Genomic DNA, 16365 nt, shown 5'->3' with positions numbered 1-16365 from the left:
AAGTTGCGTGTGTCCCTCCCACTCAATGCCCAGCTCAAACGTCCACTTCTTCAAAGACCCAAAGAGCTTTAGCTCACTGTTCTCAAACCCCTCCAGATCTTTATATGGCCCAGAGAACCACTGTCACCTCTTTTTTAGTGTTTAGTTATTGAAACTCGCATCTTTCTCCCCATAATTATCCCCACGCTCCAAAGGACCAGCGTCACAGAGTGACTGCACGTAGGTATGCGTTGTGTCTGTACCCGTGAGGTGTAGGTGTGCAGACCAGTGTCCGGCACGTTGTTGACAGTAACTATCAGAAGGGACGGCGGGACAGAGGACACAGGCTAACTATCAACGTGAACGCGTTAGGATTTCTGCATATACTTTGAAATAATAATCTAACGCTTTTATTTATTCCTCTGTCTCCAACCTGGATCTTTTAAGGTAAATACAGTTCAACTGCCGTTTCAGAATAGTGGACGGAATTGGAGGGTATTATGCTGAGTGACATTAGTCAGAGAAAGACAAAGATCGTCTGATTTCACTCACATGTGCTATTTAAGATACAAAACAGATGAACATAAGGGAAGGGAAGGAAAAATAAGATAAAAAGAGAGAGAGGCAAACCATAAGAGACTCTTAAATACAGAGAACAGACTGAGGGTTGCTGGAGGGGCTGTGGGGGGAGATGGGCTAAATAGCCAAAGGGCTTTAGGGAGGACACTTGTTGGGATGAGCACTGGGTGTTATATGTAGGGGATGAATCACTGGATTCTACGAAGGGGAAGGGAGGGGAGGGGAGGGGAGGGAGAAAGAAACGGGGTAGGGGGAAGAATAAGACCCTGAGAAACCTTCCAAGCTCTCTGGAAGGGATTCTGACCCCCACGTGCTGAAAAGATGGATGAACGAGAAATAGAACCATTGCAAGACAAAGCGATGCTAAGAGCACTTGGCCGGGGCCAGCACTGCCATCCAGAAACAGTTACACGGACCACAGGCCTTTGCTCCACGACAAACGTGGGTGGTGAGACCAGCGCTCCATTTCGGAAGCAGCGATGGATGCACAGGCGTCTGAATCTGGTGGTTCAGAAGGTGGAAGCCCTGGGTCGGCCTGGTAAGTACTTGGGGAGCCAGCTGCCAGCAAGAATGGGCTGTTCTTCTAAGAGGTGCCCTGGAGAGCCACCCACCCGGTCCCAGGAGGCAAGGACGATGGTTTAAGCCACCCCCGCTGGACATATGAGGCAATTCTAATTTTCCCAGAAGTTGTCTGCAAGGCAGTGAAAAGTTTCACAAGGAAGAATAAAATGAGCCGTCCTCTTTGGACATGTGCCTCGGGACCAGGGAGATCATCAGGACCAGGATCAGAGGGTACTCTCTCTAGAAGGCGGGCCTGGAAAGCCGGTCCCGAATCCTCAAACTCTCCAGCACAAATACCCAGAGTGCAGAGAACCGGCTCCTTCGAGGTTACTACCCCACAGGAACTATCCCATAAAAACGAGTCTCTCTTGACCACAGGGGGGCGACACTGTCAATTCTCTGGCCGGGCTGAGCCCCGTTCAGCAGCCCAGGGAGGGGGTCGCGCATGCAGGCGCATGCACATCCCCAAATTGGTGCCCGCACATGCTCTGCCTTCCACGGGAAGACCTCCTGGCAAGGCAGGCCTTCAACTGGGCCTTGAAGAGTCACCACGCAGGCACCTGCCCTTCTGTTCCTTGAAAATGAACAGCGACTCGGAATAAATAAGAACAGCATCGTCCTTGGGTATTGTAACAAATTAGCGAAAAAACCCAGAACCGAGCATTATGTCCGTGCCTGTGAAATACAAGCTGTGAAAATCATCTCAAAGCCCCACCTGGACGGTGCACGGAGAAGACGGGCAAAGCAGAACGGATGGCCGTTTGGGGGGGGGGGGGGCAACTTCCTCCTTTTCCGCTTTGTGTTTGATCGCTGTTATTTCTGCCGCGGTCCTGGCGGTGGAGGTAAATACGGCCCAACGACAAACGAGGAGAAAACATGTCCCTGGCCCCCAGCCTCGGTGTTTTAGCCACATTCCGACTGAAGTACCGAAGGGATCTACTTGGTGTCTCTGAAGGCGGGCCTTCGGGGGACTCTGAGGGGCACCTCCCTCTGCGATCTCCAGTGTGTGTCTGGGAAGAGGGCCATGGGCCAGCGTGCACACCAGGCAGCGACTGAGAGGGACACCTAACGAGCCGTGTCAGGTGTCAGGTGAGACAGAACGGGACAGTGGTGAGGGGCGAGAGAAGGTGGACCAACCCAATGGTGCATTCTTGCAACATAACCAGAATCCGGCAAGAGGCTCACAGCTACCTCCCCTGCCCCTAACTGTCCCTTTGGAAGAAAGGGACATTCTTTCTTATTATGCAATAATATTGTGCAATATTATGGAATTATTGTTAAATTTTGTAGATACGATGACGGTATAAGAATCCTAACAAAAAGCCCTTATAGTTTAGAGATACGCACTGAAATGTTTACAGATGAAACGACACATCTGGGATTGGCTTCGAAGTAGTACAGAAGTTTCCAGAAGGAGGCGTCATGAGTGAAACAAGATGGACCGTGTGTTAGTAACTGTTACAGGCACAAGACAGATGCATGATACTATTATTTGGAAAATAACTTCCTGGGCACGGCGGCCTTTCCCAAGCGGGGCCCAAGCAACACCCCCTCCCAGCCTCCGCTCCTTCATTCAAGCACCGTGTCCCTTCATGCACACGGTTCTCCCTCTTCGTTGAGGGCACCCCATTCCCTGGAGTATGAGCGTCAAGGCCAGAGCACCTGGGCTCAAATTCAGGACCTGCCATTTACTAGCTGGGTGACCCTGAGAAGTCAGTTAACCTCTCTGTGCCTTTGTTGCCTGATAAAAAAAATGCTAGATAATAACATACCCACCTCGCTGGCTTATGTTAACCTATTTCGAAAAGCTTCTGGAACACGATAAGTGCTTAGTACAGTGGCTGCCATTAGCGTTTAGCTGCTGTTCTCTGGTTTGTGAAATGCCACTGGATTATGAGGGCCCAGCTCACACACCACACCCGTTCCCGTCCCTGGGCTCGGGGCGCCCTTCTGTACTCCCCGGCGCTTGAACCCTTGGCTGTCATGTCTGCACAGAGATGTGTTAGAAGCTCTATTTCTGCAGATCTCAGAGCTGAGCTCTCCCGCCAGCTGGCAAGCCCCCCGGGTTGGACTTGACTCTGGGGCCCCCCGCTGAACTGAAGGTCCACCTTCAACATGGTTATACATTCCATAAACACTGGATGAACACAGGACTCATTCACACACACCCCCCAAAAAATGACATTCTAGCTGTAACTTTTCTTCTCTCTTAGCGATCAGCCAATTTAGATGAATTCCTGTTGTCAAAAACTGGAAATGCACATGTAGATTTTAATCTTTCAGCTTCTCAGACAAAATCCCTCTGCTGATTCAAAGTCACTAAGACAAGATTCCTTTCGTTATAAATCGGAGTAGGGGGGATTATAAATTAAGAGCTAAAGCCATTGCTCCCCCAAGATACTGCACAGCTTCCGTTTTATAGGTCACTAAACCGCGCGGAGCCCAGGCCCCCGGAGGGCTGCAGGCCCACCTTGTCCCTTGCAGCCATCAGGCTTAATGGCAGGAAACCTACACACTGTTAAGTGTGCAAGCTGAGAGCATAAAGTTATTTTAAAAGAAGAAAGCCGCAGTGATTACCGACAGGCCCTCGACACCCACCTCCGCGGGCTTTTTGGCGAGCAATTAACAAAGCCCCCACTTCCTCTGCACTTACCACCTGAGGGGCCAGGGCTGTTAGGGGCCGGTGGTGAATGGACTCAAAGATCCTTGTCTCCACATTTCAGGACACAGAACCTCCTTGATTTACTGCCCTCGCAATTCCTTTACAGTCACAAAGTGCTGGAATTCAGCCCGAGCCCCGGCGGCCACCAGATCAAACGCTGACCAAGTCACCGGCACAGTCTTACCAGCCTGTTTCATCCTGAGTGGCCTCGACGAGCAAATTAAATCCGAGACGGAAGGACTCCAGAGCCCCTTTGGTAGAGTGAGTCTCCCGGGACTGCTCTTGTTTGCAAGAACGAGTTATAATAAGCCCCGCCTGCCTAGGGAGAGAGAGTCGGCCAGGGCCTTCTGTCTCTCTCTCTCTCTCTCTCTCTCTGGTCACTGTCCCAGAGCCGTGTCTGTCTGTTCAGCCCACATCCACCTGTCTTGGTTCAGCATTTACCCCCAGCCACTGTCTCCTCGTGGCCGGAACTACTTCTTTGTCTTCTGCGGGTCAATCCTGGCTCTCCCCTTCTCCCCGGCTCGGGTCCTCGGCATAATGCCTCAGGCATAAAACGTGCTCAATAAATACCCAGTGACGTGCATTTACCTACTCAGCTTTGGTGGGTGTGGGTATCAAGCACGAAATTTAAGAAACCGCGAAGACTGGGGGCACCTGGGTGGCTTAGTCGGTTAAGCGTCCGACTTTCGCCTAGGTCATGATCTCGCGGTTCGTAGGTTCGAGCCCCGCGTCGGGCTCTGTGCTGACTGCCAGCTCAGAGCCTGGAGCCTGTTTCAGAGTCTGTACCTCCCTCTCTCTCTGACCCTCCCCTGCTCATGCTGTCTCTCAATCTCTCTCCTAGAAATAAATCAAACATTAAAAAAAAAAAAAAGAAAGAAACAGCAAAGACTGTTTCTGATAAGACGTCTGGACCCGATCATTAGCAGCCCCCTCTGCCTGCCTGGTTCTCCCCGGGAGATGCCGGGCCAGGTGAAGGGGCCAGAGCAACCCTCCCTCGCTTTCTGGAGAGGGCCGTGAAGGCTCTGCAAGCAGGGGCACACGCCCGGCCCTGGTCTCCCACCGCCTCAGGTCCAACGGCCTCCGAAAGCATCTGGCACCAAGTCCGCACCCCATTCTTGACGCGGGCAGGCGCTCAGCTCATCGGTACGTGACGAACGTATGTACCAAAAAGTTAGTACTAAATGATGGGCTTTCTGGAGGGTGCCAGTCACATCCCAGAATAAATCTCATTTAGATTCCATTTCACACGGAAAGAGCCACCGAAACACATAAGCCGGGGCGGGGGGGGGGGGCGGGGAGGACATGCTGATGAAAAGCCCCCGAAGGTGGCCTGTCCCCCACCCCCAAAGGCCTCCCTTGTCCCTGTCCTGCACGCAGACGGGGCCACCGGGAAGGGCAAAGAAAGGACTTACCCAGGAGAGCGTTGTGCCCGTTATCGTCCGGCAGGAACCTCTTGTCCACGGCGCACACCAGGAGGTGGTCCGGCAGGCTGGGGGACTTGGCCCCCACGAGGAGGAAGCCAGCAGGGACGTCGATGGGCTCGCTGGAGATGGAGACAAGACGCAGGTCCTTCCCCGCCTGGCAGAACCCTAGGAGGAAGGGACGCGGCTCACGCACGCTGCCCGGGGGCTTCCCCAGGCCCAGGCTCCACGTGGGCAGACGGAGGACGAGGCTCCAGGTCATGTCGGGAAGAAACCTCCCCTCTGCGAGGGTGGGGGCGCCTGGGGGGCTCAGTGGGCTGAGCGTCCGACTTCGGCTCAGGTCATGATCTCACCGTTCGTGGGTTCGAGCCCCGCGTCGGGCTCTGTGCTGACAGCTCGGAGCCTGGAGCTGCTGCGGATGCTGTGACTCCCTCTCTCTCTGACCCTCCCCTGCTCACGCTGTCTCTGTCTCTCTCTCTCAGAAATAAAGCAGTTAAAAAAAAAAAAAAAAGACATTGATGTACAAGTGAAACTCACCAGGAAAAAGAGTAGGCAGGTGAGGGTCCATTAAAATGTATACGAGATAAATCCATATGAAATTGGGAATAATTTGATACTCTTTACACCCTGGGGTTTTTGCACATATGAGGAAAAGGCAAATGTCAGGAACAGGGGACAAGGGTCTGCTAACGCCGGCCATCTCTGGGGACGGACGCAAGGACACTGACCAGCAAGGAGGCTTTCACTCCATACCCTTTGGAATGCTTTGTATCTTAGAGCTTTTAAGTAGGTTTCCCATTCAAAACATAAGTGTCCAGGGGCACCCAGGTGGCTCAGTCAGTTAAGTGTCTGACACTTGATTTCGGCTCAGGTCATGATTCATGATTTAACGGATCATGAGTTTGAGCCCTGCATCAGGCTCTATACTGAGAGCACAGAGCCTGCTTGGGATTCTCTCTCCCTCTCCCTCTCCCTCTCCCTCTCTCGCTCTCACTCTCTATGCCTCCTCTGCTCACACTTTCTCTTTCTCAAAACAAATTCATAAAAGCCTTTTTAAAATTAAAAAAAAAAAAAGATGTCCCAAGGCATCTGGAAATGGAGAGAAGCAGCTGAGATTTATTTGGCCAGGGCCCTTCCCAGGGTCTTCGGGGATGAGGGCACATCCCCCTGTCCCGGTGGGGGGACTATGGGAGCCCTGAGGGCCGGGGAGGCCAGAAGGCACAGAGCCAGTGCCCACGTGTGCCAGGCACTGGGCCGGGGTACACTCTGCGAAGCTCTCATCTGATCACCTGTGGGGAAGTATTCCGGCCCCCAGTTTGAAGATAGGGGAATCGAGGCTCCGAGAGGTCACGCACCTGCAGGCCCTCTACCTCCGTGGCCCGGGCCCATCCTTCTGAAGAGCTGGAGGAGGGGCATCTGACTTCGGCTGGGGTCACGATATCACGGTCTGTGAGTTCAAGCCCCGCATCCGGCTCTGTGCCGACAGCTCGGAGCCTGGAGCCTGCTTCAGATTCTGTGTCTCCCTCTCCCTGCCCCTCCCCCCTCCTCTCTGTGTCTCTCTCTGTCTCTCTCTTTCTCTCAAAAATGAATATGCAATAAAAACTTTTTTAAAAATGAACAGATGGAGGAGGGTGGGCTATGGACACTGTTACTTGGAAATTCTTTGCAAATCGCCGTCGTGACCACTGGAGAGCTCACTGTTCTGTTTCATCAGGTGATCTTTTAACATCTGGACACAAGAAGTCCCACCTCAGGAAGAGGCACTGCTGGCGCCCCCTCCCTGGAGGCCACCATCCTGCACACAGTCATGTCCACACCTGGGACTCCCACCCACACTGCCAGCAGCTCCCCCCCTTTTCTCCCATGCTGAGCCTCGCCCATGCTGTTCCTCCATCTGGAATGTCCCAGCTTCCGCAGATCCTTTCACAGGCCCCTGCTGATCCTCCAAACCCAGGCAATGGGCCACCTCCTCCAGGAAGCCTTCCCTGCACTCTCTACCTGTGTGGGCAACCTTTCGTGTGCTCCCCCAGGCACCCCTGCTGGCCCGCCCCACCCTACTAGCACTTTCCACGTCGTGTGCGTGTCTGCTTATCTCACCAGCTCCAATAAACGGGGGGCTCTCGCAACTTTCACCTCCACACTTCCAGAGTTGGGAGGGGCAACAATTAATTAATTAACCGAGTAAATGACTCACCTGGGCATGGTGACGGATGAACACATACCACCCAGAGAGGCCGTCGGGCTAGAGAGCGGGAGAGCCGGGGGTTCACCCCAGGTTCCTCGGGGGGCAGGGCGCGAGCCCTGACGACCGGCCGAACCTGCCGCCCACCTGGCACCTCTGGGCCTCAGTTCCCCAACGGCGCCACGGGACTGGGCTGCCGGGTCTACAGGCTTCCGAGAGACAGATCTGCCTCCTCCAGCAGGAAGGCACCAGCCAGGAGAGAGCTCATCCCTACGAACTGATCCAAGCTAAAGGCGCAGCACAAACCTGCTCGGATTGGGAGAGGCTTTCTAGCTTTCCAACAAGCAGGCAGAAAAATGCGGGTCGAGGCTGTCGCAAGAGCACTGAGGGGCTGAGAGCCTGACGGCCCCGGGGAGGGGCAGCCAAGGCTGCCAGTGCAGGGAGGGCAGGGACCGGGGCGCAGGGGGCCCCGCGGCGCACGGCCGCACACCCTGCGGGCTCACCGTCTGTGGTGCAGCAGCCTTCGGGCGGGGGGTGCATCTGGTAGGGGTTCGGGGGACAGCTGGGCTCCAGCGCCCCGTCCCCTTCTTCTTCCTCGTCCTCATGGTCCACTCGGCCTCCACCTGGAAATGGCAAAGGGGAGTGAGGGGGCGGGGGAAGCAGGCGGCCAGCAAGCCCTGGCCACTGAACACTCAGCCAGTCCTGACAGACACAGCGCGAGGTCGGGCACCATCCCCCCTCGTTGCTGGAGGGGAGAGCTGAGGTCACAGGGCTTTCCCAAGGTCACAGACTCAGGCTCCAAGCCTGGCCTCGGGACTTCAAATCCAGGTTCACATCTCTTCCCCATCCACGAGAGCCGCCCATGTCTGCGCACACACAGGGGTCAAAATGCAGATAACTGGTCGAGAAGCGTGGCACGCGAAGCCGGCACCTAGCAGGCGCTTCAAAACTATTTCTGTGGGAGGTAACACAGGTTGAGATAGAGACCATTTCACAGATAGGCACACTGAGGCCTAGAAAGACCCAGTGATTGGCCACAGCTCTTCAGGGACCTGCCAGCCGGCATGTTTCCGGCTGCATCTGATGCCTGCACTGATGTCCTAGCCACTGACTGTGCCAGAAAACATAGCGTGAACCGCCTCTATGAAATATGAACAAGGGAAGAATGGACGCACAGACATTACTGCAAATACATACCCAAATCTGTCACATACACACAAGGCACCATTCTGGAACAGGGCTGGGCAGGTTATGACTTTAGGAAAGTTTGGATTTTTTTGTTGTTGTTTTTTAGTGAAATAGCATTTTAGGAGCCACGGCAGGCATGGAATTGGCCCAGAGAGCTAGGAATCGACCATGGAAATCTCACTGCCCCCTGCGTGCGAGCCCTTCCCCAGCAATAAAACGGTGTATTTCAGCTCCTAGGGAGTGGGGCCCCTGCCCTTCTTCATCTCTGTAATCCAGGCCCCCCGCTAACTGCTCATGCAGAGAAGGAAGTGTCCAGGAAACAGCTGACCAGCGACGTGAATGTGCACAGTGGTACCGCCTTCACCCAGCTCAGTGAGAAAAGGGGGGGTTCGTTGTCATGAATTTCCAAGCCTGTGCAAGAATAGTCCTAACTTAACAGAAATTCGGGGCTAAACATCTTTCTCAACTTGTCTAGGCTTAACTGTCATTTATAAAAAAAATTAAAAAAAAAATTTTTTTTATGTTTTATTTATTTCTAGGAGAGAGAGAGACAGCGTGAGCAGGGGAGGGTCAGAGAGAGAGGGAGGCACAGACTGAAACAGGCTCCAGGCTCTGAGCTGGCAGTCAGCACAGAGCCCGACGCGGGGCTTGAACCNAACAGGCTCCAGGCTCTGAGCTGGCAGTCAGCACAGAGCCCGACGCGGGGCTTGAACCCACGAACCGCGAGATCATGACCTAAGCGAAAGCCGGACATTTAACCGACTAAGCCACCCAGGTGACCCTAATTCCATGAAGAGATTTGCATGCTGTTTATTAAATATTAAATATTTATTTATTTTGGGGAGAGAGAAAGAGAGAGCAAGGGAGGAGCAGAATGAGAGGGGCAGTGTGGAACCTGACACAGGGTTCGAACCCATGAACCCTGAGATCCTGACCTGAGCTGAAATCGAGGGCTCGACGCTCAACCAACTGAGCCACCCAAGAGCCCCCAGATCCTGCATCTTTAAAAGAAGGTGGTCGCATAAGGGCACTTGGAGCTGTTGTAGACTTTGTGGGGGAAACACGACCCTCAGAGTCGCACAGAATATTCCTGATGCGATTTAATCAGCACAGGGTACTGGGAACATATCTTCACGGTGGCCACCAGTTTAAAAGGCGCCCGTGGGACGAGAGGGAGCAGAAACGGAACACCAGCCTGAGCCCGTGACCTTGGGGAGGTCAGAGCAGGAAGTGAAGATTTCCTGGGGTCTCTGTCCTTCTGGGCCTGAGTACACAGAGGTGGCGGGAAGACCGTAAAAAGATTACCAGGAAGAGCACGAGGGGGGTGGGGATAAACTCCAGAGCCTCCTTCAGATGCTTCCTTCCTGCCATTAAATGCAGGCCTGCAGTGGTTTTAGCAGAAGGGACAGGGTCCCGCCCAGACCCCAGGCGCCAGCAATGTAGCAGCCGCCCCCGTGGGGGGGGGGGGGGGCGCGACACTGTCCTGTAGCCACCGGAATGGGGCAGCCACAGAAGGCTCTCCTGCACAATCACGGCTACTCTTTGAGCCAGTACCCCAGGGGCTCTCAGAGGGGACCCCAGAGACACCAGCCATGTGCGTGCAAAGGGGTGAGAAAGTCGGAGCCATGGGAGCGCTCGGGCACCCAGGAATGTCTGCCCGCACATGATTCTGCTAAGCCAAAAAAAAGCAGGAATTCAGACTCTCAGAAAGAATGAAAGCAGAGGATCTTTAAGCCTGGGAGAGTCAAAGAGCGAGCTCAGAATCCAGCAGATAAGAAAGCTGCCGGCAAAGGTCAAAGGTCCACAGCAGACAGCCCGGGGCCTTTGATGGGATCAGCCAGCAGGAGGGCGAGGGGCCAGGAGGACCTTAGCCGGGAGCCGACCAGACCAGGCTGCTGGCCAAGGTCTCGGGGCGGGAGGAGGGCGGGAGGAGGGCGTTCACACGGCCTCGGACAAACCAACCGGACGGCGAGCTGAGGACCTTAACACTAAAAACACACAATCCAGAAAGGCTCTTGCCCTCCCCCCCCCCACACACAAGACGATTCACTGTAACGTTCACGCTGCATTTCATCTTCTTCCCACGGGAAGACACCGTAGGACGTCTCGGCGGGTGGGGTTCCAAGAATTAACTGCATCTTGTTTAATTCATTAATACTTCCCTCAAAATGCTGGAGTGGTATCTGTTCCGTTCAGTCTCCCTCGAAAGCCAGTAAATAACATGTAATAAAAGGGGTTTCCCTCTAAGCCAGGGACCAAAGTCATAAAGGCCCCGGGGGGAATCACCCTCGCAAATACAGAAAATGTTAACAGGTCGAGGGGCGGTTGGGAGACCAGCACCCTGGCCATAAGCACCATCCTTAATGTAACTGTCTGAGGAAGGACAGCAACAGGAGACTGGGGGGGAGACAGACACACAGACAAGGCCAGGGGTGGCCAGCCCAAGCCGTCTGCACCAGGTTTTATGACGCAGAACCAGGGGCAGGGCTGCGTGCTCCGTTTATAGTGATATCCAGCAAACTGAAGAGCGTCTCCCCCTTCCCCCCCCCGCCCCCCCCACTATAGGAGGATTTCTTGGACAAACAGGAAAATCAACAGGAAAAGCTAGAGGGCCTGCCCTGTTTTCACTCAACACGAGGGCTGGACAAGGGAGCCCCCCTACAGCCCACAGGGTCCCCCAGCACTCAGCGCGGGAGGCATGAGAAGCATGAGCCTCAGAGCTGTCCCTGGAAAGGGCCCCACGCCCACAGGCACCCTAAGGAGTCAGAGTGTCTGGGACGTGGCCTCCCAGGCAGTCCCCAGGCAGTCTGGGCATCAAGCCACCCGGGGAACCTTCCAGGGCTTGCTCCTGTCTCGCCCCAGGGGAGCGTACCCCGTCCACTTAACCACCTGTTCGCCCCCTTCTCATCGCAGAGCTGCCAAAGTTGAGGATTCGATTCTGAGGCTCGGGCGCCCCTTCAACACTGCAACCAAACCCAGGGCTCATCTTCCCGAGAAGCGCGGGGTTTCATCACGTCAGCAGGCGGAGGTGAGAGCACGTTGTAGATCCGAAGTGCCCTGCACACTAAGATGTCGCTGTTACCATCGTGAACTTATCATTAGCAGCGAAGCGGGTCAATGCGGAAAGCAGGGAAGGATGGCTGTTGGCCGTGTAGGTTTCACGGAAGTCGCTGAGCTGGCCAGAAACACAGCCGGGAGCCTCCCATTAGTGCTCATCTCCCCACGGGCCACAGCGACGCGTCCCCTACCCGAAGGCGTGCACACCGTCCACACCAGACAACTCTTGGTTTCCCTAATTCGTGCTTTTCAGCGCAGTCCGGTGTCTCCCAGACCCTCGTCCGGCTGTTTAGGGTCCTTACTGCTGCTATTTGCAAGGTGAATGTTGTAAGACGTTTCAAAGATTGACACAGGGATGCCTCCCTGCTAGAATAAGCATCAGGCGCCACACAAGCACCCCGTGCCTCATTCTCCCTTATGTGTCCCCCTCCTGGCCAGCTATCCCCACACCCTGTCGACACACACACGCACACGGAGACTGACCCACCCGTCGTGACCCCTCCAGTACAGGACCTGGCAGACTGCACGCTTTCTTGATTAATTTTTGTTTTAAACAACAATCCTTTTTCCCTTCAGTATCTAGGTTAAGTCTTCAAGCGGAAGGCATAAACTGACCAAAAGGACTTCCATAACAGTAATGGCCTCACCCAAAGGATTGCCGCTGGGGTAGCTTCTGACATGAAAATACATGGCTATTAAAGATACAAACTAGGGGCACCTGGGTGGCTCAGTGGGTTAAACCAGCATCCGCCTACGGCTCAAGTCAAGATCTCTCGGTTAGTGAGTTCGAGCCCCGCCTCAGGCTCTGTGCTGACAGCTCAGAGCCCGGAGCCTGCTTCCAATTCTGTGTCTCCCTCTCTCTCTGACCCTCCCCTACTTGTGCTCTGTCTCTCTCTGTCCCTCAAAAATAAATAAATGTAAAAAAAAACCTCAATAAAAAAAATACAAACTAAAGATTGAAAACATAACGATTTTATTCTGGATAAATAAGTGAATCCTAAAGCTGTCCCCATGCTTGAGTGTAACGTATGCATTTATTTCCAGCACACGTTCAATTCATCAGGGTTTGTTCCTGGCTTTCGAAAGTTTCTAGAGGGCTCTGTATCTGAGATCCCAAAATCCACCCAAACTATTTTGCAAAGATACGGCCGTGAATCCCGAGGCAGAGGGGAAAAAAAGATCACGGGGGGCCAAAGCATGTTAAAGTTCTCTCTTTAGCAAGTGACAACGCTAAACTTTCTGAGGAGAGGCTGCGTAACAACCAATCCGGAACGGTCCACCCGGCCTCTGCCTTCCTCCCGTTAGCCGGTGAACAATTTGATCCCTTAGAACTTTATGGCTGAAACTTCAGCACTGTCGGTTTTTTCCAGCCAAGTCCAAGTGCATGTACAACTTTCCCTTTCTGATAATGCTTTTCTGCCAGACTCGACATGCGGCACACACAGAGGAAAGCATTTCCGGTTCTGCCGGCACCACGAGCCGCCCACGACCCAGGCAAGCCGCGATGGCATCTCCTACCTTCTAGCGTGGACAGCTGCTGCTCTGCTTCTAGATACAACTGGGAGAAGACCGGCCTGGGCACCAGGCTGCTGGACCGCAGGGAGGCCTCGATGGAGTTGTGCAGGACTTCCTCGAAGCGCGTGGTCTTCAGCTGGCCAGCGTAAGCGTTTCCCATCTTCAGAAAGGACGGCGGGGGCTGCTGTTTAAAACGGCATCTCAGTGTCACTGAAAACGGCTGACCCCGCGCACACGAAGCCCAAAGGCAGGAGGCGACCCCGCTGCAAGGCGCCGTGGGTCTCCCGCTCCACAGAGAGGAGCCAGCGGCTCTCCGCGGAGGCTCCTGCCGGGCAGTTACAGGAAGTTATACCCGCAACAGCTTTCTCTAATTTAGCACTCACATAGCAGAGTCTGACACCTCTTGGGATATTTGGCTAGAAATTGGCTCTCGGTCATCCCTGGCTTCACAGACCCCCCCCCCCAAGCTTTTCCCGGAGATGTGATCCCGTACCGTCCCCCCCCAAGAGAGCTCAGACAAATGATGGTTTATCTTCCTCGACGTACAGAAGAATAGCCCTGAGCCACTCTACGCAGGGGACAGAGGCTGGAGAGTCCGTGACCCGTGGCAACTAGTCTCCAGACTCAAGGATTGCGAGACCTCCCCTCACCTTCTCAGAAGGCAGGCTGGCAGCCTGCCCAACAGTGCCTTTTCTGCTAAAAAGCCCATTGTTAACCTTTCTTCCTTTCAAGTGTTTGTGTAGCTTATTATACTTCCACGACAATAATGTAGACGTATATCTGGAAAATCTGGAAATGACAGCAGAAGGTAGAAAAACAAAAGGAAAATCAGGGCTACTCCCATCCCCCAAGGTGACCACTGTGGTTATCGGGCTTTTTGCGGGGGGTGGGGGGGGCGTCGGTTTGCAGCCGAAGATAGAATTCACACTCTATACCACTCACCTGCTTAAAGTGTACAACTCAGTGGCTTTTAATCTAGTCCATGTTGTGCAAACATCACACGATCACCTGTAGAATGTTTTCATCACCCCAGAAAGAAACCTCGTAACCTTTAGCTGTCACTCCTTAATCCCCCGACCGCCCAGCGCCCCGGCAGCCACTAATTTACTTTCCAACTTTGTGGATTTGCAGACTCTGCGAGTTTCACATTAATGGAACCCAACAGTCTTTGGGGACTGGCTTCTTCCAGTCGGAACAATGCTTTCCCGCGTGTTCTCGTGACTGTCAACACCTCATTCCCACTGTGTTAGGATGATATGCTCTGTCCAGACTTCACTTTCTCCACAACTTAGGGGTAAGAGGGAGATGGGAGACTGCATTCAGCTAATCATCCGATAACGAAATTTTTGATGCTGCATTTTTCACTCGACATAAACATTTTATTCAGTCCTCTCACAAATGCTCTGACCTTAATGGTCATGGCTACATCATATTCCGTTCCACGTAGGTACAGACACTTGCTCAGACACCTCTCTGGGGTCACACGTGGTAAGCCTCTGTGTTTATTTCGTGCTTCCCAAGAGCGGCATTTAAATTTATGTTCCTTCCTCATGCTTGCCATTCAGTTTCTACTTTATTAAATTCAGCTTTCTGTTTCCTCTTGGCTTAACCTGTTGTACTTTTTCAAAACTTCTTAAAAGGATTACTTTATTCTCATTCTTATTTTTCCACCTCCTTTAATAATGAAACTATTTCGGGCTATGATATCTTCCTCTGGACACCTCTCTTGCTATGGCTTTGCAGGTTTCATATAAAGTGTTTTCCTTCTCATTTATTTTGTTTTTTAAAAAAAAATTTTTTTAATGTTTTTTTGTTTATTTCTGAGAGAGAGACAGCGTGAACAGGGGAGGGTCAGGGAGAGGGAGACACAGAATCTGAAACAGGCTCCAGGCTCTGAGCTGTGAGCACAGAGCCCGACGCGGGGCCCAAACCACGAACTGCAAGATCATGACCTGAGCTGAAGTCGGACGCTTAACCACTGAGCCACCCAGGCACCCCTCTTCTCATTTCTTTTTAGACGGCTTACAATCTCCCTTTTGATTCCCTCCTTGATCAGATAATTATCTATGTTAATTTCTAAATAGTCGTGATTTGGGGGAGGATGCTAGCCTTATATTATTTATTTGTCATTTTTATAGGGTTGTAATCATGACTGTGGCCTTTAAAAATGTTATAGCTTTCTTTTCTTTTTTTTAATGTTTATTTTTTAGAGAGAGTGAGTGGGGGAGAGGCAGAGAGAAAGGGAAACAGAATCTGAAGCAGGCTCCACACTATCAGCACAGAGCCCAATGCAGGGCTCGAACTCACGAACCGCGAGATCATGACCTGAGTTGAAGTCTAAACCAACTGAGCCATCCAGGCGCCGCTACAGGTTTCTTTCTGATAGATACCTGATGGATTTTTATAAATAGCCTACAACTATGAGAAGAGAGACGTATACCCTCTCTTGAAGGGAGGAAAGGGGGTAGATCACTCCGTTCTTTTTTATCCTTAACGTATTTCTTATCTACTATACTGTGGATTTCCAAAGTAGCACCTGACGTAAAAAAGAGCACAAGATGCCAACGTGATCACAGGGCAGTAGCTCCTACTTCCTTACAGGGATGTGACCCTCGACAGGAGACCAGCCTCTCGAGCCAGGCACAGCCTCACCCACCCCTCTGACTTAAGACACACGTAAGAAATTCTCCCTTGTTTGGGCGGTGGAGCCATTTCACGATGGGGCCGCTGGTGCTCTCTGAGGGCTCTGGTTTCCCTCCTGAAGGTAAAAGGGGCCAAGGAGTCACACTGGCTTTCTGCCTCTCTTGTAAGGAAGGTCCAACTAATAGTAAATAAAAACCACAAAACACTTCTTGCTTGTAGCAATGATCCCTGACCAACAGGGTCCCTTGGTCAGTCCCGGCTTCCAGCCTGGAAAGATGAGCTATCGGAAGGGCTGCCCCAGGAATTAGCCCAACACAGAGAAGGCACTCCAGGGAGAGAAGGAGCTCAGCTGCAGAGCCCCCGAAGAGCCCAAGAGGCTGGGTCAGAAGGGGCCCCGGAATCCTCGTTGTCTGCCTTCTTCCTTGACCCGATGCATTTATACCTCGAGACACAAATGAGGGGTTACTGGCCACATCTGGGGACACTTGCATTATGTTCGATTCAGGGTGGTCTGCTTAAAGTTGACGCCAATTAGTAACATCACAAACGCCTCCTGTGTCTATAGATCTTTGTCTGAA

General features: G+C 53.0%; 1 protein-coding gene across 7 annotated transcripts in view; it reads right to left on the bottom strand.

Annotated features, from left to right (window-relative positions):
- GREB1 (growth regulating estrogen receptor binding 1) overlaps window positions 1-16365 on the bottom strand; it is a 149311-nt gene that overhangs the window by 61067 nt on the left and 71879 nt on the right. For 6 of the 7 annotated variants that reach the window (XM_039231043.1, XM_039231047.1, XM_039231049.1 and 3 more), the window contains exons 2-4: window positions 13148-13328; window positions 7888-8007; window positions 5194-5370 (exon numbers count right to left, since the gene is read on the bottom strand). In XM_039231043.1, coding sequence (XP_039086974.1) covers window positions 5194-5370; window positions 7888-8007; window positions 13148-13304 — 454 coding nt within the window. In that variant the 5' untranslated portion in view covers window positions 13305-13328. Of the gene's footprint in view, window positions 1-5193; window positions 5371-7887; window positions 8008-13147; window positions 13329-13794; window positions 13830-16365 lie in introns of those variants that run through there. The other variant, XM_039231046.1, reaches the window with a different exon arrangement.

This window comes from Hyaena hyaena, unplaced genomic scaffold (genome assembly GCF_003009895.1).
Source record: "Hyaena hyaena isolate Hyena2069 unplaced genomic scaffold, ASM300989v1 scaffold_53, whole genome shotgun sequence".
In the NCBI taxonomy this organism is placed as follows: Eukaryota; Metazoa; Chordata; class Mammalia; order Carnivora; family Hyaenidae; genus Hyaena; species Hyaena hyaena.
This window is presented reverse-complemented; position numbering and strand designations above follow the sequence as displayed.